Below are 24,000 nucleotides of genomic sequence, written 5' to 3' on the forward strand. Positions count from 1 at the left end.
GTGATTAACTGAAGGCTGTGAGGTTAAAAGGTTTATTAACTCTGAGCTTTAACTGCCACTTAGAGCTGCTTTCCTAGGAAGACAGACAACTAATCTGATTGGTGGAATGAGAAATTATGTTGTGCCCCTTACCCATTCATTGGGCTCAGTTTGGTGGTGGTGGTGAGTGAGTGTCACTGAAATAACAATATGAATCTGTCTCTGAGCCTCATTCTTTGCCTGTTTCTTCATTTCAGGCATAGTGAGCCTGTCTAGCCCAGCACAGGACAAGGATGGGAAAAGAGGAGAGAAGGTGAGAGGCAACCCACATCCTTGGTTTTCTCTCACCACCCCTTGAGTGTATGAATTAAGATATAATAAAATCCTGCCAGTAGGCTTGGTTTTCTATTGAGTTTGAAAGGTGGAACGCTCCGAGTTCTCCAAAAGAGCCTTCTTCAGAAAGCTGGTTTGGTCTCTGTGGGTTGTGTAGCCTCAACTGGTACATAGTAATTTCTTACCTGAAGTGAGGGGGTGGGGTGGACCAGCACCCTGAAAGCCTCCTGTCTTCAATTAAATCTGGTAAATGGTATGCTCACATTCTCACCTCCACTGAATGATGTTCATCAATAACTTCTGTCATGTCATGCATGAGCAGTGGTGCTTTCTACAGTAAAATTTAAGTAGCCGCTTTGAAGACTGGTCATCCTCTATCACATGATGTCATATACATTAGTATTTGTTTTTAATGCTTTATGCTTCAAGATAGCCCAGTGTCAGATGAGGATTTGGGAAAGGAGTCTATTCAACATAGTGGATCACTGCCTTTATTTCGTCTTTACTATGAACTTTGAATAGAAGTGCAGAACACGATCTAGTATGTAGAAAAATAAAATTTTGGCAAAACAAAAACTGTTTAGGGAAATTAAATTGTATACTAGTATTTTCCATATGTACTTAGCAGTTAAATATGTTACAGATAACATTGTAAGATGTCAGTTTGTGGTTATAAAAAAATTTTTAACTTCCTGAAATTTACACTGCATATTGAAATGATACAAATGGAAATTGCAATTTTTGTTAATAAGGAAGCCCAGTTTTGCTAAAATAGCATTAATATCATTCACATCAGATTTTAATGTTATACATCTTTGTAGTTCAGCAAATGCCCTTGATAATGAAAAATTAAAAAGTTATTAGGACAAAAATAATGATCTATGTAAAAAGGGGGGTGGGGACCAAAAGAGTCTTTAATATGCCTATATAATTCAGATCATAAAATTTTCATGAATTTAAGAGGAATGAGGATATATGAACACTAATAGAAAATAGTTTTCATTTGCGTGTTCAAATGCTTATACAACTCTTCAGTCCATCTGGTTTTATAAAACCAAAACTCTGAACACAAAAGCAGAAATGTTCACATTACCTTATTATATGTTCCTAAGTATCAAACTGCATCAATTTATTATGAGTTAAATTTAAAGAACATCACAGATTTAAAAACAAAAGTACTTAAGTACCTGATTCTTTTTAACTCCACAAATACCTAGCATCCCAAAGTAACATGTAAACAAACCTCTTTGCTGCTTAATGAATTCTTTCCAATCTCTAGAATAAACTAAATGGCATCAGATATAGTGTATGACTTACATGTACATTATGGTTTCATTCATTACTTTGACTGTATTAGTGATGTAGCAAAGAGGGAAATTTTTCAACTATTGTATTTATTTAAAATGAGCTGACAGGTTCAAATGCCTGTCTTCAGAAAAGCCAGCAGCATTTTTTAACATACTCAAAGTAAGAGTTGGCCTAAGCCCTTAATACCTTCCTGAACAGCCATGCAACTAAACACCCTCAAAAGGTGTTATATAAGGGAGAAGATCATGAAGCAATTTGTACTTTTTCCTCTGGATACTAGAAACAAGGTAAAGCAAATCCAGATTATTTTTTGAATGAACGGCTGTCATGTTTAATATACTTGGAGCTCTATAAAACTAGAGCCACTATCTTATATGCTTATATAGATATATACTTATTTTTAATAAAGTCTCTTGCTTGCTTCAAAATTTAAGGATGATCTTTTTCCTGGTCAGTCACTTCAAGGGAACAATAAATAAAGTAGAAAAGGATGAACTGTTTTGCATATTTCTGTGGAAGAACGGAAAACATTTATACTTTGAGAGGTTCAGAAAATTCACTGTACAGAATGAACAGCTTATATATACACTATCTGTGCAATTTTTCTTGGCTGGGTTATTTAAATGCAAGAGCTCCTCCAAGACAAGAAGCCACATTCATTCTTGTCCAAATCCCTCGGTCTCTTCTATTGCAAAAAGAAGTTTTTCCTTTAGTTGTTCATAACTCTTATATGGTGGTAGATCCAAGCGATTAAAACTGAACAAAAACAAAAACAGATGTGTTTTCAATAAAACAAACTCGAGAAAGATTTCTAATACAATATTTTTTAAAGCACATTTGAAAAACTAAATGGATAGAGGAAGATACAAAAATTTTGCTGGAAGTATTCTAAAAATGTACTACTATATTATTTAATATTAACATATACAGATTTCTTATGGCAAGCTACTAAAATAAAGATGTACTCATAAAAATATTTTAACAATTCCCAGAGAACACTGGAATTACAAATTCACAAGTCCCCGTAACTTCTCTTGGGTTTTTAAGAGAGTCCATTTCTTTCATTCACTTACCAGTTATTAAGAATCTATCAGTTATTTTTCTGGGAGCTAGTGTAGTGATAGAGTGCCAATAAAGACAAACTTTGGTCTTTTCAATCCTGCCAGACTCAAAGAATTCCCTGTGCTGAGTTCAACTGGATTTGGGTTGACAGGGTGGGGGTAGGGGAGTCCAATTCCCACTCTTAAGTGTCCAGTGAAATAGCTCTAATGTAGTTACAATCTTTCTCTATTTTCATTTTCTCATACAGAAAGTTTTAGGTTATCCAGGTTCCCTCCTACCACCCCATCAGCCCCAACTCCTCTATAAGAGTCAGAACACCTGATGAGAGCCTTTTGAAACAAGGCAGCCAAATAAAATGGTGTTCTTCTCAGACCACTTTATTCTCTTTGTACGAGAAAATTATATTAAATGGTAGCAATTAAGCAGACCATGTAGTTTCTCCCCTCCCCCCACTTCATGCTTCAAGGTACAATGATAGCAGAGGTCAACAAAATATCTTTCAGTAGAGTCCTAGACTAAGAATCTGTCACTTTCTAGTTCTTACATCTTTCACATAAAGCCTTGTCAAATTCTGTCATTCTTTCATCACATAAAGCCTTGTCAAACTCATTCTTTCTACTGAATCTCTAGCCTTCTACCATGGCCAGAAATACTTTCCTCAAAAGACATGGCAGTTTAAAAAAACCTTTGCTGTGCTCTCTTTGGCAGCACATACACTAAAACTGAAACAACAGAAGTTAGCATGGTCCCTGCACCAGAATGACACGCAAGTTCGTGCAGTGTCCCGTTTAAAAAAAAAAAAAAAGCTTTGCTGCTTCTAATTCCTATGGATTGAAGGTATGGGGGAAGGAAGCCTGCCATGCTGTTTGGTACAGCCCCCTACCACTTATTTAATGTTCTCTAAGCATAACACATACTTTTTTCTGTCTTATGACATGTTCTACAGCTCTTTCATAATGTGGATACCTTTTCTCACTAAGAATCAGTCCAAATGTTACAACTTCCTTCCAAGAATTATCCTTTCCATAAATTCTTTTTATTTCTATTTTGGCACTTAGTTTACTCTGTATGATGACTGGTTTTTTACAGTAGGTTCTAAAACCCATGAGGGGCAGTCTTCCCTACTCTCCCAACATTGATCCATTTAGTAAATGTTGAATTGAACTACATAAGAAAGATTACTTGAAAACATCCAAAACAGGGTTCTGTTTTAAGACATCAGTGACAGGATGGAGACATACTAAAACCTATTCATCTTTTATTGAGTACTTACTATGTGGCTATCAGAATACTGTTTTAAGTTTCAGTTTAGCTTTTCGTTCCAGCTTTGAGTCAAATTTGCTATTTTTGTCTATAAAAAGGGAAGACACTAATACCTTTCCAGTGGATTAATGGATGAAGGAAACAGTACCCTGTTGGTTTGCTGTATCACTGTATATAGTCTAAGGGAACCACTGCTCTGCAAGTCAACCACCTCAATAAGCAGCAAAGCATTGGAGGTGACAGCAGAACTCCATCTGAGAATTATCAAGACTACTTTTCACCATAGACTGTAGCACTGCTTACCTTAGTCACTACTAAAAACTCAAGTGTCTCTGGATCATCAACAGTATTCCACCCATCTGAATGAAATCCCCACCTCTTCCCTGTCCTCCACTCAGATATTCCATCCTTCTAAACTTCTGTTTTATGATTTGCACTTTTCTACAGTCTGAGTAACTCCTCTCTTGCCTTAACTAAAAATCCAGCTAGTCTGAAACATAACATTTCTGCGGCCAATCAACAAAACTTTTCTCCTCTGAGGCATACACAATCTAGCTATGCAAACTTCTTTCTGAACTTTTTGCTATCCTCTCTTAACTTCTTCGTCATATTCCTTTCATTCACTGAAAGCTCTGGCACCTGGTTCATGTCTCCTTTCATTCTCTTGGATGATATGCAACAGCCACGCATGGCCTTCCAGTTCTCATCTTCAGTGACCTGTTCCTCTATTTGTTACTAACTTCAAGATAACACCTTGAACCTTGTAAAGGAAATTTCTAATTAAAAGAAATATCTAATTAAAAACTCTATTGTCTTTACAGCTTCCTTCAATTAAAATGGCAACCTATTAGCCCATTACTTTCTCACTGTCCTAGCCTGTCTTCAGACTCTTTCTATCCTTACTTTGTACTTAATCCACAGCCCCGCCTTATAACCAGTACCTTGCAAATACTTTTAAATCTGTCTGTCCCTCTTTTGAACTTACTAATCAAAACTCCAACACCTTATGAATTCAGCCTTCTAGTTTTTCATTCCTGGGACCTTAACAGCTGAAAGTTACTGGAGGGGAGAATACAACAACTAGACAGATGGTGTCACTTTATAAAGTTCCAAGTAGGCAGTCCAGTGTTGTGTAGCACTTTTAGTCGTATTTTGCTAATATATCTGACAGCTCTTTCTTTCTCTTCAAAAGTTTTTCTTTCTTCATTCTTAGCCAGTGACCTCATCTTACACTTTGAGAAAAAAGAAACCAACAGTGGTAACTATAGTTTACATCAAACTTTTCTTCCTCTCCTATTACAACAACATTAAGTGTTCCTGTTTGATATTTATCAAAGTCCAATTCCTTAGCTTATACTAAGCATCCCAATTCTTTTCATCTTTCTTGAACAACTATCTCCTTTGGTTATGGAACTCTCCCCTGCCTCAACAGTTTCTCTTATTGGATTTACCAGTTTAATCTAGGCTGTTGTTCTCAATTTTTCGTTGTTGTTGTTATGATCCCTTTTCATACTTTATGTGTGCATTTATTTTGTTGCATTGTATATGAAATTTTGTCCCACATAGATATGCAGTTAGAAAATAAAGATGTACTCCAGTAATTTTTTTCAGGTAATTGTGGCTATTCTTAGATACTGTATTAATTTGACAAGGTAACACATAATAGAGTTCTGAAATCCTATCAAAGAACTTTTTCTACCTACTTCCATAAAACCCAATGGTTTATCTTATACTCTGAATACATCTTTTACCTATGTGTGATTTTTTAACCTCATGCACCGGTCATTTGGAAAGAACAGTTCACCAAGTTATAAAGTATTTCCAAATGTTGACACAGTTAATTATGTAATAGAAAAAAAAAAAAAAGCCAACAAACTACATTGGTTAAATACCACTAATCTCATCAGAGAAGTTTTGAGAAGCTTTCAAGCTCATGGTGGGTGATATCTTTTAAGTTTTCCCAAATTTTAATTTTTACCCAAAACTTCAGCTTTCATTATAGCCAACAAATGCTGTCTGTTGTTTTCTTTGAAGTGATAAGCTTATTCATTACTTTTCAAGAAAATGTCTGCCAAGTAAACAGTTTTGGCAAAAACAGCATTCCATTAAAAAAGCAAGCTGGGGGCACCTGGGTGGCTCAGTTGGTTAAGTACCTGCCTTCGGCTCAGGTCATGATACCAAGGCCCTGCGATCAAGACCCGAGTAGGGATCCCTGTTCAGCGGAAAGCCCACTTCTCCCTCTCCCTCTCCCTGCTGCTCTGCCTACTTGCGCTATCTATCTGTCAAATAAATAAATAAATAAATAAAATCTTTAAAAAACAACCGAAACAGCAAACTGGTTCAGCTTTCAACTCAGCTGCTAAGATCTTTCCCCTCCAGACAACCACAATTCTCATGTGTAGAAGCGCTTTATGCAGGCCTCCCATTCTGTCTTACAGTATATTAAAAAGATACATACTCAAGCATCAAGATTTAATTTTTTTTTTTTTTTTTTTTTGCTGCTTCAGAAGAACAATCATGAAAGAAACTGGCTCCCCCTAACCCCTTGCTTTAAACTGCAGGTGTGCAGTGCTGAAGAACAGAGACAGCATTTTGGTGCCACTGTCTTGATTTTTGCCGAGGCACCAGCATTTTTAACCACTGTTGCTTTCGTACCTGTTAAGTTCAAGTGTCAAACAATAAAAAGGCAAGTAACTGCTTAGTATGAAAATAGTTCTGACCTCCTGAAAGAACCATGTATCTCCTAAAGCTATCCTCATCTTTTGCCTGGATGACTCTAAGAGTTCAGTCAACTTATCTCCCTGCCTTCAGTCTTGAATCTGATTCCCCCCTCCTCTGTTGCCAGAGTGATTTTTCCTTAATCTCATTAGTTGCTATTTAAGCCTCTTCAAAGGCTTCTAACTGCCCCTGGAGTGAAATCTAAGTTCCTTATAATAGCCTATAAAGCTCTACATAATTTAACCACTGCCTATGCTTCTGAATTCTTTTTATCCCTACCTCCCCTCACTGACTGCCATTCACACCAGTCATCTTTCATTTCCTTGAAAAATGATTTCTTACTCCAAGGTCTTTGGAATGCACTTTTCCTGTTCATTCCTGCAGCATGTTATTTATCAGACTCAAGCATTATCCTTTCTGAGAACTCTCCCTGACCACCCAATCTAGGAGGTTCCCTCTAGTTCTTTTTATTTCCTTTGAAGGACCTTCTTAGAATTCAAATAGTTGACTTGTCATCTGTGTTCCCTTCCCCCAGTGGAGTACAGACTTCATAAAAGGCACTTTATTCAGTCTTATTTTATACATAGTAGTTATTCTAAATACTTGTTTCATCAATGGATACATTTCTTACTATAGTAACCAAGTAGAAATCATTCCCAAGTTAAAGAATTCCATATTAGTCTATTCTAAAAACTGAAATTCTAGCTACTTTAATGAGTAGTAACTTACACTGGGTCTCACATATTTAAAAAAAAAAAAAAAAGTTTCTGTGGCCTTCGCCTTCCTAGTTAGGATTCATGAACTTACCATGTGTGGCTTCTTGGTAACCAGGTGTCTTTGCCAACTTTTTCAATGCAAAATTTTTGAGGCCCATTACTTCCTAAACCAGGAAAATAAGACAAAATTTATCTGGTTCTTTAAAGTTTTTGGTTTTGACAACAAGTATATAACACAGTATGTCACATATCCTATGACTAATACAGAATACAATGTAAATCACTTCTGTCTAGAGAAGCTTCCTAATGCTGCAGAAATCCAGCAATAAGAAATCAGGGGAAAGAGAAGTAGCTCTAAAGAATTTTGCTCCCTTCACAATCACCGTAAGGAGCAAAGCAATGGCCAACCAGACTAGGTAAGCAGCTTCCATTTTTGTCTTAGAAATGTAGTTGATAATAACCATTAAGTAGTCTTTCTTCTGGTAGATACCCTATAGAAAGCCGAGATGAATATCCTTAAATTCAAGTCTACTGTGTGTCTAAAGCCATTATTATCACAAAATTATCTACGGAGAAACTGCAGTAAAACTGCATTTACCCATGAGCTCAGCAAATCCTCCTAGAGGTAAACGGCAGGTTCCAGTGACAAACTGTAATAGTCGCATCCTTACTTCATTGTCTGTCTCCTTCACAAACTGTGTAACAAAATCAGACTTACTTTAATATAAATACTAAATTATTTCTAGTACTTAAAATAGTAGACACTTAAATTAGTCTTAAATTTCTTCAAGAATTTATTAAGGTTAGGCATATGTTAAGTGCACTATGAATCTTCAGTTAATCCTCACAAGTATAGCACTGGTTGTCCACTACTATTAGGTTTACATCCATCTTATGGAGAGGAAAGTAGGAGGTTCAAAAAGTCATACCACTAAAAGGTAACAGATGTTGATCAGCTATCATAGTATAGCTTACCACCTATTTGGGGCTACTGCCCAGCTCTGTACCTATGCTTTTTGTGTGTTTAGCACTTGCAGTAATATTTGGAGATAGATCATTAGCATCTCTACTGTATAAATAAGCAAACAGAGGCCTCAAGAGATAAAACTTTGTCTTTCTCAAACTGCTAGTAAGTGGCAGAACATCTGAACTCCAGTCTCATCGAGCTCTAACCCATTAATCCTGACCTGAGTCAACTACCCTCCTCTCCGATACGTTACCAAAAACGAACACCTCCCCAATTGCCATTCTCAATAGTCTGTGGCATTTTCTCCCACCAAATGCTATTTCCTCAATTCTCTGGATTCTTTGTACTTGGAAACTTAAACGATGCATTTTGTTAAAATACTTGGTAAATTTACTGTCTTTTCAAAGAGTGACATTAATGTGTAATGTAGTGGAATATAGATTTGAATTGATCTGAGTATCTTGTAATAGAAGACAAGTGAATTTATGGGCCAGTCTGAGAGTAGAAATGTATCTTAAAAAATAAAAATTATAAAAAGTAAAAATATAATTTAAGGATAAGACAAGTGCTAATGGTAATCAAAAACATTTCTGTATAGAACTGTGCTGAGGTACACACTGAATCCAGACATAAGAAACAAAGCTTATTACCATATCTGGCATAAACCAACCCTTCTCCTAAAACAAACCCGATCTGGAAAACACAACTATTCACTTGGATTTACATGACCCTAAGCTCAAGCTCCTCAGGTTCACAGATACAGATGTCCAAAGGGAAAGTCAGGGAACATGAAGGAGTGAAGAAGCTAGTAAAGAGCCTAGAAAGGAAAATTGTAGACACCTGCATGCATTCTGTATGTGATGCAATTCAGATATTTTAGGCCTGAAAATGGATCTATTCCTACTTTTTCATTTTTTATTCATTTATTTATTTTTTTTTTTGCAAGCTCTATGCCCAGTGTGGGGCTTAAACTCATAACCCTGAGATCAAGAATCACATGCTCTACCCACTGAGCCAGCCAGTCGCTCCTTGTTTATTTGTAACAGGTTAACAGATACACATAGTACACAGTACAGAATTCAGAGGTAGTAAAAGGTAAACAGCATCAAGAGCAGCTTTCATGCCTCGTGGCCAGTTTTTTCTCTACCTTTTCAGAGATAATGTATTCATATACACTTGACTTTGAACAACGCAGGGATTAGAGGAGCTGACCTCGGGTGCAGCTGCAATCTTCGGAAAACCCACATGCAACTTTTGACTCCCCAAAATTTAATTAATGGCCTATTGTTGACTGGAAGCCTTGCTGATAACATAAACAACACATTATATATATATATATTACACACACACACTATATTCTTAAAATAAGCTAGAGGAAAATTTACTAAGAAAATCCTACGGAAAACACACTTACTGTGCTGTACAAAAAAAAAAATCAACATATAAGTACACTGGCATAGTTCAAACCCTCAAGGGTCAACTATTCTAGCATACACTTTGAATATATAATGGCACATTATATACACACCTTTCTTTTCCCTTTAAATTGTATAGAAACATCACATTCTCCAACATTTTTGTTAATTTGCATTAAAAAAAGTAAAAGAATGATTACAAGGTTCAGAATTATAGAACAGGTATATTATAATTTATTTACTCAGTCCCCTCCCAGTGGACATTTAGGTATTTGAAGTCTCTGTTAGTATACCATTAATGGTACAAAAAGTACTCTATCTAGTATGTGACATTTTGCATATGTTGAAGTATATCTATAAGATAAATTTGCAGAAGTGTCTTACGAAAAGATTCCACTTCTGGAAAAGTCTTTCTCTAGTAATAAAATCCCAGGCTTAGTTTTCACTTGAAAATGAAAGTTTAGCATATGTGACTGAAGTTCAGTCACTGAATTGCTCTAATGAGTCTTAATTAGCGGATTTTTGTGAAGAATATCCCTGGCCTAGAGATTTTAAAATTCTTTAACACACAACATGCAAAATCTAATAAAGTGTGCTTCAAGATTAGTATGCAAAACTTGGATGAGACCACCCTATTATAGTTTAAGCTAAAATACCAACAAAAGAGAAAGGGAGTAAGGGAGAGAAAGAAAAAAAAGTAATTCTTGGGCATTATCCTCTAGATTATTCTAATGCCCTAGCATATTATCGCCTTCAAGTAACTGCATTGACTTTCTCATTAAAAAAACATACTACTGGGAGGCCTGGGTGACTCCACTTTCGATCTCAGCTCAAGTCTTGATCTCAGGGCCAATGGTAAGTTTAAGCCCCACACTGGAGTCCACGTACTTCCTCATGTACTTCCACAATTAACTAGAATTTATAGAATACTTTGATACTATTAGAAAAAATATGCTATACCTACAAGTATTACCATTGAACTACTACTTAAAGAAGATTCTGTCATTCATTCTCCCAACTGAGAAAACAAAATAAGCAATGGAAATTCCTTTAACAAATGTTCGCATATTCAACTTCTGATTTATAATTCAGAGACTAGAAACCCTGTCCAAAGGCAGTTTCAGTTTAAAAAATGAACTGTTTTTTAAACCACTGTCTCATAAGAAAACATTTTCTTTGAACCCTTTGTTTCAAAAAGATAAAAGCAAATACCTGCCAAAACCAAATGATTTGCTTGCTGTTTCTTGTATAATGTCGATACACAGTATTTCTCTGCCAATCTGCCAAGTCAACCTCCTGCATGCCACACAACATCACCTGGGAAATGAGCACAGTAGCAGATCAAGTACAACAGTTCGTGAGGAGAGTAACTGTATGACTCTGACTTTCTAATGAATGCCTAGGCACATGCCTAATTATGTGCAACTAAGTGCACAACAACTAATGATCACAGTAAGCAGGTCCAACGAAATCTGTAGCAATTTAGAGTAAGGATTCTTTGGTATACTTTATCTTTTCCATGTTTACTGAACTCAGACTGAAAGCATTGAAAGTTATTGTTCTTCAAGAAAAACATTAGCTATGCTAAAAAAAAATCTCTTACCAAAAAAAAAACCAAATTAGGTGTCCAAATTATTGTTAAGTTATAAACTTAAATATCTGGTTCTTTTTTTCTTTTTAATCTATGCTACCTTCTCTATTTAAAGTTAAAAATAATTTTTCCAGGCTTTGGGAATAAAATAGTCTATGTAAAATTTTCAAATAAGCCCAGTGTATTACATATGGAATGAAAGCTATTTTCAGCATAATGAGACAGTCTGATACTTATTTCCTTTCTCATTAACTTTGAGCTACAATTTATATGCAATAACATGCAGGTGTTTTAAGTAGAGTTAGATGCATTTTGACAGATACATACACATATTTAACCACCACCACAATCAAGATATAAGATGCAGAATATACCCATTAGGTCCCTTTTTGCAGTCAAAAACACCATCTTCATCTTTGGCTCTAATATATGTATGTATGTATATATGTATATGTATGTACATACATATGAATATTAGTGTTTTATTTCACTTGAGTAAATACCTAATAGAAGAACTGCTAGGGCATAAGAGGCTGATATATATGTTTAGCATTATATGAAACTTCCAACACCCCCAAGTGGTATTTCACTTAGTTTTTTTTGTTTTGTTTTTTTTTTTAAAGATTTTATTTGACAGAGAGAGATCACAAGCAGGCAGAGAAGCAGGCAGAGAGAGAGGAGGAAGCAGGCTCCCTGCTGAGCAGAGAGCCTGATGCGGGGCTCGATCCCAGGATCCTGAGATCATGACCTGAGCCCAAGGCAGCGGCTTAACCCACTGAGCCACCTAGGCGTCCCATATTTCACTTAGTTTTAAATCGCATTTCACCGATAACAAATGAATATGTTTCATATGTTTACTTGCAATCATTGCTTCCTTTGTGAAATGAGTCTTTGACCAGTCCAGAAAATTTTTATCTTTTTACTGAGTTGTAAGTTTTTACATATATTATATATATGAAATATATAGTAATATAATGAATATATATTATATACAAAATTTTTATATAAAATAAAATATATAAATCTAAAATATATAATTTTATGATACATATTATATATGAAATATATAAAAATAAATTATATGAAATAACTAATTTGTAATGAAATCTAATACTTAATTCCTCTCAACATTTAATGTAATAATATATGTAATATAATGTGTGGCTAATTGTTTTGTGTTCTTCCCAAGAAACTTCTGCCCATACTAAGATTTTTCTCTTTTTTTTGTAGTTTTCATATTTACATTTATGTTTTAAATTAATCTTTCTGGGGCGACTGGGTGGCTCAGTCGTTAGGCGTCTGCCTTTGACTCAGGTCATGATCCCGGGATCCTGGGATGGAGCCCTGAATTGAGCTGCGTGCTCAGCGGGAAGCCTGCTTCTCCCTCTCCCACTTCCCCTGCTAGTGTTCCCTCTCTCACTGTGTGTGTGTGTCTGTGTGTGTGTGTGTGTGTGTGTGTGTGTGTCTGTCAAATAAATAAATAAATAAATCTACCTTTAGAAAGAATTAGTCTTTCTTCCATGGGCTAAAATAGGGGGTCAAGGTGAATTTTCCAATATATGGACAGCTAGTTGATCCAGAAGCATTCGTTTAAAACATTTTCTCTTTCTCCACTAAAAAAATATTAGCATTTGTGTTGAAAATCATACACCCACATATGATAAATATATATGTGGGTCTATTTCTGGATTCTCTCAGTGTTCCACTGATGTATTTGTGTATCCTTTCAAAAATAGATTATCTCAATTACTGTGGCTTAAAAACAATTTTTGAAATCAGACAGTGAAATCCCCCAAGTCTATCCTTTTTCAAAATTAATTGTGGAATGCCTGAGTGGCTCACTTGGTTAAGCGTCTCCCTTCCATTCAAGTCATGATCTCAGGGTTCTGGGACTGAGTGCTGCAATGAGAATCCATGCTCAGCAGGGAGCCTGCTTCTCTGTCTGCTGCTACCTCTATCTGTGTGCACCCTCTCTCTGACAAATTAAAAATTAAAAAAAAAAAAAAATCAGCTTATCTAACACCTTCGTATTTCCTTGTAATTTTAGAATCAGCCTATCTATTATTACAAAAAATTCTTCCAGGATGCTGACTGGGATTGCACTGAACATACAGATCAATTTGGAGAGAAATGACATTTTGTAATGTTGAGTCTTATAGTACATAACATGATGTATTTCTTCATTATAAAGTCATCTTTAATTTTTCTGAGCAATGTTTTGTGTTTTTAGGTATAGAGCTCTTGCATGCTCTTGTTTAAACTTGTTTATTTTTTGGATACTTTATTACATAAAACTTTAATATTTCAATTTCCAAGTGTTGCTGGTACACAGAAGATATACTTGATTTTTAAATTACTGGCCTTCTATTCTGTACTCTTGCTAAATTCACTGTTATTTCTAGTAGGTGGTTTTGTTTGTTTTTTGGGTTTTTTTTTTTTTTTTTTTTTTTTTGGTAGGTTCGTTAGGATTTTCCAGGTTGACAATCATGTTATCATCCATGAATAAAGGCCACTTTTTACTCCTTTCCAGTCTCTATGCTTTTTATTTCTACTATTGTCTTACTGCACTGGCTGGGCCATCTGGTACAATGGGGAATATAAAGGATGAGGTTAGGTTGCCCTCTTCCCAGCCTCAATATGAAATATTCATGGTGTCACCAATTAGAGTGATGTCAGGGTGTATCTTTTTTTGTTGATGCCCTTTAACAAACTGAGAAAGTTACCTTCTAGTCCTAGTGTGATGAGAGTTTTTACAAAGAATGATTGTTACATCTTCTCAGTTTAAACAGATTTTAACTCGTAAAGAGCCAAAACTATGATAGCCATTATTTGGAATAATGATATGCATGTCCATTACTGTGATATTTTTCATAGTTAAGAGAGATGATGACTGGAAGTAAAAGAGCAATAGACTAGGAATAACAATCAACATAAAGCAAAACAACAAAAACATCCATATTTTCTCACAGCTCTGTACTATGAGCTAACGCCAGATCAGTAACCTATAAGAGCTTTAGTTTCTTTATGTGTTAAAGGAAATTATCATATGGCCCAACTATTTTACAGGGTTATGTGTGAGGCAACTGTAAACTCTACCAAAGGCTATATAAAAGTATGCGCCTATTTATATCCTTTTACGTCTACTGTCTTAGTTTCATCTGTGCTCTATGTTGGACTCTGGCCATGACGTTGCTCTTTAACTAGGTGGGCCTCTAAAATAGGAGCTTTTAATGGGTGTATGGAATATTTTAGGTATATGTATTTTGAAGACAAAAATTATTTTCTTCAGATTCTTAATTCTGTGATTAAAAAAAGATGAATAGTACTCTAAAAAATATCTTCCATTTTATTCTTCTGATGTGTTTCTGCTAATCTTACAGTCAAGCTATTAATAGAAAGAGACGTTCATTAACCAGATTTATAGAGTCTACATCATCATCCAGTCTCAGAGTCCTGATTTTCATGTACTTGCCGGTTTCCAGAAGGCTAGTTTCTATATAGGAATATTACTGTATATAATATGTAATGCTAATTTTTCATATGCACATTTGAGTATATGAACAAACCAAGTTTCTTAACGGAGAACTGAAGATGGCTAAAGTTAAGATAGTGCATCCAAAGGAGGCAGAGAATACCAAGGAAGACCCTAACGGCCCTGCCTATGTTCTAATCTATATGGCAAAAGAAGACTTAAAGAATTCACCATAACTAATCATTAGAGAAATACGAATCAAAACCACAATGGGGTTATCACCTTACATCCATGAGGGTTGGCTATTGTAACAAAGCAAAGCAGAAAATAACAAGTGGGGGCAAAGATGTGCAAAAATTGGAATCCTTGCACACTTTTGGTAGGAATGCAATATATGGTATAGCCACCGCGGGTAACAGGGGTAGTTCCTAGAATAAATACAGAATTACTTTATGATCCAGCAATACCACTCCTGGGTATATACCCCAAACAACTGAGAACAGTCTCTAAGAGATATGTAAAATATCCATGTTCATAGCAGTATTATTCACAATAACCAAAAGGTAGATGCAAACCAAATATCCAGTGACTGATGAGTGGATAAACAAAATGTGGTATATACATATAATGGAATACTATTCAGCCCTAAAAAGGAAAGAAATTCTTACATATGCTACAGTATGGATAAACTATGATGACCTTAAGTGAAATGAGCCAGTCACAGTAAGATGAATACTGCACGAGGTCACTTACAGATTATCAACAGTAGTCAAACTCATAGTAAGTAGAATGATGGGGCCAGGGAAGGAGAAAAGGGGAGTTGCTTAATGGATATAGAGTGGCTGTTTTGCAAAATGAAAATCCTTGAGACTGGCTGCACAATAATGTGAGTAATCTTAGTATTACGGAATTATACACTTAGAAATGTTCAAAATGGTAAAATCTGTTATGTGTATTTTTACTCTCTCCCATCCCCCCAGAAAAGAGTTTCTGATATACTTCTAAAAAGTCTAAACACAATTAAGACCACTAAGAACTTATGACCTAAAGAAATAATCTTTGGGGCAACTCATCAGAAAACCAGAATTTCAGTAAGTTCCTCAAGTTATTAATAAGGTAACACTCTTCAGGCTCCCTAACAACAGGCACTGATTAGTGTTTTTGTACCCATGACATCATTATGATTCAGAGAACTTAAGACCATCACCCCATGCTAGGATTTCAATCCCCCCTGAACACTGGCATGAATAAGAGGATTCAAGACTATGCCACATCATTTAAAAATGTGTGGACATCCTCCTGTAGAAGCACAAAAACAGTTCATCCTCCCAGTAACATTTCCTAAATAGCATAATAAAAAAGCCTCACCTCTAATTCTTTCTCATCAAAGTACTGCAGCCATTGAAGAGGGACAACTTCATTGAAACCATCAAGGAAAGCTTTGGTCTGTTCCTGCACTCCTCGAGAAAAACGCCACTCTGTCATTAAACTGAAAATAAAAATGTTATTTAAAAATAATTTGTCATGAGAGGTGAAAGCTTAGAAACACCAAGTACTTCTGAAATTCCTTCTCTTTTTCCAAGTATATATATATATATAATATAATACATATATATGTTGATGTTGTATATGTAAGTAGTTTTAAGCGTTAACACATGCTTCCCCATGAGGAAATCAGTTCCAGCACATCAGTAGCTAAAAAGGATGCTCTTCAAAATAGGAAGTTTTTTATCTGTCAGTGAAACAGCCACATTTGAGCACTTATTTCCTGTACGTGTGTAAACAAATAATCCCAAATAGTGTGTGCTGACACAGTAAGGGAAAGGCTACAGTCACTCAACAGGTTCTCATTCCATCACCAAGGAAGACCTGAGAAGGTCTGAAGCTGGAGAACTGGTTCTCTACATGCTCATTTTATTAGAGAAAACATGAAGATTTCCTAACAGAACAGAAAAAAGAAGATGAAAATAAAACATTCTGAGGAGACATAAAAAGCAGAGGTCGAGGAGGGAAATGTAATGAAGCAATAAGGAAGAGAATCTGTATGGCAACGCAGAACCTCCACAAGGGGCCTCTCACTGATAGTAGTGAATGGGTCTGGAGGTCCCTCAGAGGAGCAGCACAGGCTACTGAGGAGGAGAAGCCAGCAATACCAGCAGATAAAAGAAAGGCAATTTATCCACATTCCTCTGCTTCTTGGGTCATCTTCTCTGCTAAGGCAAACCTTTCATCCTTGCCGCCTCCACAACTGTTGTTCATCAAGTACTCGTCCTCTTTTGCCCATGCCCTCAACTCTACCTTCCTACCCTCTTCCCATTTACCCACATAGGTGCTCAGACTATTATTTTCCAAAACCCTTCCTTCAACCCAGTATTTTTTTTTAATTATTCTCTCTCCTCTCTTTACCACCACTCCAATTAAAAGAGTACTCTATATGTCACTGCCTCCACTTACAACCTCCTGTTCACCCAAATTTTAAACCACTGTAATGGTCTGGGACTTTCAACATCTTTCCCAGGGGGAAAAACAAAACAACTTTCTTCATAAATGTCACCAAAGAGCTCTAAATTGTCGAGATGCCCTCTTCAAAATTACTCCCACCGCATGAACTTCCTGAACACTGGGCGTCAGCATTCCCAAGCCTCATGTAGTTCTTCCCTGGTCAGTATCACCATTCCTGATCTGATCTAACTTTGGCTACTCCTTTGTTTTCTTTACTGGTTTCACTATTCCAGAAATATTTATCACTGAGATCTCTGCCTTCTTTTCTCACTATTTACTACTTGAAGATGCTATCATCAATTACCTAAGTTTTAACTATCATAGAAAAGCCAATAATTCTTAAATTCCCAAATCCTGCTTTCCTCCTAAGATATTAAAGTCCTCTCTCCTTGGATATCCTGCTAAAACATGCAACTATTAACCAATCCAGAAACCTCAAATACTTCATTTGCTGGTATTTTCTCTACTACATGTAATTGGTCATGGAATCTGAACTATTCTATTCCTGTAATATCCTCAAAACTCCATTCCCTCATTTTCATCTCTACAGTGTCTTGTTTCAGGCCTACGATACTCAATTTCTAGGAGAATGAAAGAGCCTCTGTGTTCTGATCTCTGAGTACTTCTTCCATTCATTCATTTATCCCTCCCAGTTTGTCCTCCACAAAGATACCAGAATAAGCCTTCCAGAAACAATTCTGATCATCCCATCTTGATTGTGGTTACTTTTTGATCACTCTTATATTAGAGCACATTTAGGAAATGGAAATTTAGATAACCATCATTACACAGTAAGTGAAGAAAATCCATATGGTGCAGGATCATGGAATTCAAGGGAACAAAGAGTTTCAAGACAGAGGCTGTGGCAGGTACTGTGAAAAGACTAAGTTAAAGAGGAAAAGTGAGCTGGAAGAGGAAAAGTGAGCTGCTGGGCACAGGCTGGCTGAGGAATGGGCTTCGCTACTACCTGACAGAGCACCCTGGGTGCTTCATTTAGAAATAAAGAAACTGCACAGTCTTTGCAAAGCCCTTTTTAGCCCCACAGTTCCATAAATTTTGATCTGGACAAAGGTTAGAATGCTTAGAGCAAGCAGAAGTGAGAAAGTGAAGGTCACCATACTGTCTTATTTCAAGAACACTGATACTGTCGAGAAGAACTTAAATAAGGCAAAGAAGTTATTTTAGTACATTTGAATTTTTGAGTCCTGTCAGAGTAGAGAGCAATTGACAAAAAAGGATAAACGGAAGGAGGAATGAATGTGCAACAGCATCCCAGAGGAGTGAACATGGGGTCAAATTAAAGGCACAGATAGAGTTAGTTCTGACATACCCCAGAAGCTCTAGAGATTAAGGTCAATCAGGTGTACCACCTTACCCGATATATTCATCTTTGTTCTCCTCAGTCACCAGGATATTGGAACCTCCTAACTTCAGGTCATGCGAAGTAACCTTTCCCAAAATTTCCATGTCAACAGAAAAGTACATTTCTAAGCCACATTCTTCAATGTTGTTATCTCTGGGTGATACAAATGTATATCAACTAATTAACATGGTATCTAAATTGGCTTCAAGAAAATGTGTTATTGAAAGATAAATCTTCAAACCTTATCCAGATAAGGGAGTTGTAAAATTCAGTATCAATAGATTCCAAATCCTTAATAGTCAATTTTTTACTTAGCATACGCTTGTAGAACGGTAAAGAGAAACCAGTATCAATAAACTTCCCATGAAAAAGTGCCTGCCAAGAGAAATAAAAAATTTTGCTTAAAAATTTATAAAACAGTATTTTTCTTATTCAGAGCACAATAACAGAAATCATGAGGTTTCACAGGCCAAAATAAGCACTTAATAAAAGTAACCAGGATAAATCATGAAAACCAAAATATTATGTAAAATGCTAAGTATGAAACACAAATTACAGAGTTAAATGACTTCAAACACTTAACTCTATCATGTCCTATCAATAACTGTCAACGAGAATGGTAAAAGAACAGTACCAAAACCGCACTCTTTCTAGTATGTTTTATAAATTAAATTAGCCTAAATGGATGCAGAAATACAGATGGAGCTTCTGGGCTCCCGTGCATGCACCTGGCAAGACTGACCCCATTTGCCTTCCTTCTGCTCACAACAGCCAACACAGGAAGCACCAGACCCCCTCACACCCCGACTCTCACCATCAACTGCCCATCCATCTCAATATCCAATTCCATTTCTCACACCTTCCTAACTCCCAAACCATCTCTATGCTTGCCTTCTAAAGCTCGTGATCCATCATTAACAAAATCCCCCACACACTCCTTCCCGGAAGATACTTTAGCAACTTGATTTAACAAACATCTTTGCTTCCACCCCAAGTCCTCCCACAGGGGTGCTGTTTCTCTCCCATCCCCCTCATGTCAACAGGCCTGGAAGTAGGGCAGGTGTTGCTCATTACTAATTCCTTCTCCCCAGATCTGCCCATCTTAAAGCTCATAGCTTCATACTTCCATGAGTGGCTCATGGCCACATCCCTGCACCCACTTTGCTGCCATCAACCCTAGATCTCTGAGTTTCTCCTTATTACTCCCTCAATGCTGTGTTCTTCTACACCACCATCATAATTTTAGACATTTCAATATCTACAATGATGATTTGCTTAATACCCTTTTTAGTCCTTTCAGTAACCTTGGTCTTTCACTTAGCTAAACATTTTTGACATCAGATACTGTTACTAGCAATAACAGCATTCTTTCACAAACTCAATTTCAACCATCACCTAATTTCCTAGCTTACTGCCTTTTGCAGTGATATTTGCAATTTCTGATCCCCCTTGGATCTAAACAATACATGCAACCTTATCACTATCTCTCAGCTTCTCAACAAAGTTATTCTCTCCTTATTCAGTTTTGATTCCATCATCAAATCACTAAAGTTACTCCAGTGTATACCTTCAAACCCAGCCTCTCCTCAAATTCTGGCAAAATCCAAAGCCCAGGTAAACACAACCCTTAACCTACTGCATGCCTATGCCTGGGTATTGGAACATGCTAGAAATGCATACACAACCATGCTGACTAGAGTTCATGACCAACAACCTCCAGCAGGAACTTACTGCTGCCTGATAACTGTATTTCCCCACTGTACTCTCTCTCCCAGGTGACTATTATTCCTCAAATACTTTTCCCTACTCTTCACTCTGAGCTAATGATCTTGCTTTCTATATCACTGAGGAAAAAGAAGCCACCAGAAGAGAATTTTTGTGTTCCACCACATCTGCTCACTACTAGCATCTGAATCTACATACTCTATTATCTCATACTTCTATGTGTGCCACACAGATCTCTTCAGCTCTCCTACTCATTGTCACTGCTCCCATATTCCCTATCCCTTTGACTTCATCAAATTCTTTCTTCTTACTTATCATTATCTGCATGTAAATGTTTTATTCTCATGACATTCCCTGCTCAAAACCCTTTTGTGAATTTCCAGAAGTCCCACACAGTACCTTTCAACCCCATCTCCCACCAAATTCTCTCTCATATACTCTGCTCTACACATGCCATTTTTCAATCAAAAATATAATTCTCAGTCATTAAGCGGCTGCCTTCAGCTCAGGTCATGATCCCAGGGTCCTGGGATCAAGTCCCCACCAGGCTCCCTGCTCAGCGGAGACCCTCCTTCTCCCTCTCCCTCTGCCTCTGCCTGCCACTCTGCCTACTTGTGCCGTCAAATAAATAAATAAAGTCTTTTAAAAAAAAACAAAAAGAAAAATATAATTCCACACTGGAACCTTTTTTTTTCCTTCCTTTATGTCTAGAATGTTATTCTCCAAGATATATGCATCATTCAATCCCTTGCTTTCACGTTTCTGTTCATGTGTTACCCCCCCCAAGAGTCCACCTCTAATCATGCCATATAAAAAAGCAACATTCCTTTTCCCTCAGCACATACTTATGTGTTAGTCTGTCTCCCTCTGATAGAATTTAGATCCCTGAGAGCAGGGACTGTGTCTTTTTATCATGGTCTCATCTCTGTCATACAATGATACCATAGTCGATGCTTCATAAATATTTGCTAAGTGAATAGACAGAAAGTACAAATAAATACAACATTTCTGAAAAGACAAGAGTCCCACAAGAGTTTCTGCAAAGCTCTAAGAACTCCCAAAACATCAGTCAAGTGCAATTGTTAATACAACTCAGATTTTCTTTTTATTCAGAAGTAGTCACACCATAATTAAACTTTAATTTATAAAATAAAAGGACTCTTAAAGACTAAGTGGCTGCATTGATAATCCTTGTATTCATAATCTTGATTTCATACAGGTGCTCCAAAAATATGGCACTCTCCTTTCTAGGCAAACTTCCTTGGTAACAAAATGTGTGAACACACATAACCAAGGATAACATGGATCATTAAGTCCACTCCAAAATACTTCTGAAATAAGTTTAAATAAATAAATGAATAAATAAATAGAAGAAAATAAGAACTTACCATAGCAATAAAGCGACCAATAAAACAGAAGTATGAAAGATGGTCTGGGTTAATGGTTGATGCTGGATTTATTTGAAGACAATAGTTGTTCTTGCCAGCATACTCAAATAAGCAATACATGGGGTTCAAAACTTCATGTGAAAGCAAGAAAAACCATTCTCTAAAAGAAAATAGTATTATTTTTTAGCATTCATACATACATGAATTTAAAAACAAATCTTAAATACACCCATACACACATCATCTCTCTGCTCAACAGCCTTTCGTAACTCTGCTGACCAATTCCTTAGCCCTCCAGTTAAGTCCTCCTAAGATCTGGCCCTCTACTCAGTTACCTGCAGTTCCTATGATACCCAACTACAAACTTGGTGCTACTCACAGGTAACAGGCTTATTTCTCTGCCACACTTTTGTTTGGGTATGTCTCCTCAGTGTCAACTCAGCCTCGGTAGGTCCCACTTTTGCTTTCAGTCCAACTGAGACTCATCCCACTTCCATCATATTTGTTTGTATCAATCACTGAACGCTTTGTGGTACTGTGATAACAATCACAATATTATTCATTTTCCTGCACATGACCTGCCCATCAACTAGACTAAAAGCTCCTCAAAAGCAAAAGCCATGTCTTCATATACATTTTTGTATCCTTTTTGTATCACAGGCATTCTAGGATCTACCTGCAGTCGGTTTTAGTTAAGTATCTGCTGCTGATACTGACATACACAGCACTGCTGCTATGCAACGGTTTTAGTTTTATTGCCAACAAATGACAAATGGAACTAAAACTAAAAACATGGCATCTTTAAATGTGATAAGCATTCTGTAAAGTATCACCACCTACTTCCCCTTATTTAGCAAAGTCTAATAATGAAATCCAACTAGATAAAAGATTAATAATTCATATCACAAAATAAACCCAATCTGCAAGACTTTCAACAGTAATTTCTTCTAAGCAGGGTTCCAAGCTCAAATGCTTATAGTGATCAGTACACACGGCTTCTTTCTCTGTATGGGCTTCACATTCTCTACTTAGCCACAGTCCCCTCCATTAAGGAAGAATCCTTTCTAGGCAGATAATCACCATCCTTAGATGACAGTGCCGTGGTGTGCAGAGTGAAACAGTGTATCTCTCCCACAGGGCTGAATCAGCTATGCAGATTCAGCCAACTGATGCCATGTGAGAAGGTGGGAATATGGGTCTAGGGTTTTTAAAGAGAAGCCAGAAATCTTGATTCTTAAGCATAATCTAGTGATTTTCTTTAATGCTGTCAAATAATGGAAAAAAATTTAAAATCACAATGGGAGCCATTATTAGGCAGGCTAAATCTGGCCTGGAAGCCCATTCACAAAAGCTTTTCTAAAGCTTTAAAAATACCATCTCAGAAACTGCCTGACAGGTAGAGAAGAGAGTCTTTTCCTAAACAAAATCAACTAAGAAACGATAAATACCAATTCACAAAAACTAAATCTAGTCCCAAAGTAGTAGTTGAACCAAGTGACTTCCCACTGTGACAAGGCTCAGGTTAAAACAGGCCCCCAGGGGAAAGGACTGACAGATCTGTGATAATGGGTTCAGACGCAAAAACAAAAACAAAACAGAAACCTAGAAATAAACTTTCTAGTTGCTGCAGATCACTTTTAGCAAACAGCAGCCCAGAGAAAACTGATTATATTCAAAAGAAGAAAGCCTATACTTGGTATCTGACCTATATACCCTGACATTGAAAGGAAAGAAAGAAAAATTATAACAAGAAGTGGAAGAGTTCACTTTCAGCATATCCTTTACTGTACTCTCAAATAAACTAAAGAAATAGTAGAGGTTAAAAAAATTATGAGACAACAGATGAGGTAGCAGAGCCTAGAGAAGAAAATGAAGAAAACAGTAAAGCCACTAATGAAAAATCACATTAGAAGCAACAAAATGTAGGGCAGTACTGCATACAGTGACATGAGGACAGTTTTGAGAAAATTAAAAAAAAACTGAAAAGAAAGATAAAAATAATCAGAGAAAAGATGACAGACATGTAAGACTGACAAAGAAGATTCCACATACCCATGACTGATGTTCCTGAAGAAAAATGGAACAAATGGAACAGAAAAAATATTCAAAGACATAATAGAAGAAAATTTCCCTTAACTTAAGAAAGACCTTAATATGTTCCTAAGAAAAGATACAAAACAATCAACAATGAAATTAAC

At 36.5% G+C, this 24,000-nt stretch overlaps 1 protein-coding gene across 4 annotated transcripts in view; it reads right to left on the minus strand.

Annotated features, from left to right (window-relative positions):
• Nucleotides 1-711: 711 nt before the first annotated feature.
• Nucleotides 712-24,000, minus strand: part of LOC111146529 (WW domain containing E3 ubiquitin protein ligase 1) — a 115,162-nt gene continuing 91,873 nt past the window's right edge. For 3 of the 4 annotated variants that reach the window (XM_022502089.1, XM_022502088.1, XM_022502090.1), the window contains 8 exons: nt 21,803-21,962; nt 18,931-19,064; nt 18,702-18,842; nt 16,193-16,313; nt 10,974-11,078; nt 7,978-8,074; nt 7,471-7,543; nt 2,163-2,376 (listed from right to left, as the gene is read on the minus strand). In XM_022502089.1, coding sequence (XP_022357797.1) covers nt 2,277-2,376; nt 7,471-7,543; nt 7,978-8,074; nt 10,974-11,078; nt 16,193-16,313; nt 18,702-18,842; nt 18,931-19,064; nt 21,803-21,962 — 931 coding nt within the window. In that variant the 3' untranslated portion in view covers nt 2,163-2,276. Of the gene's footprint in view, nt 2,377-7,470; nt 7,544-7,977; nt 8,075-10,973; nt 11,079-16,192; nt 16,314-18,701; nt 18,843-18,930; nt 19,065-21,802; nt 21,963-24,000 lie in introns of all 4 variants that reach the window. The other variant, XM_022502091.1, reaches the window with a different exon arrangement.

The sequence above is a fragment of the Enhydra lutris genome, unplaced genomic scaffold (genome assembly GCF_002288905.1).
Source record: "Enhydra lutris kenyoni isolate GAN:26980312 unplaced genomic scaffold, ASM228890v2 scaffoldscaffold14, whole genome shotgun sequence".
In the NCBI taxonomy this organism is placed as follows: domain Eukaryota; kingdom Metazoa; phylum Chordata; class Mammalia; order Carnivora; family Mustelidae; genus Enhydra; species Enhydra lutris.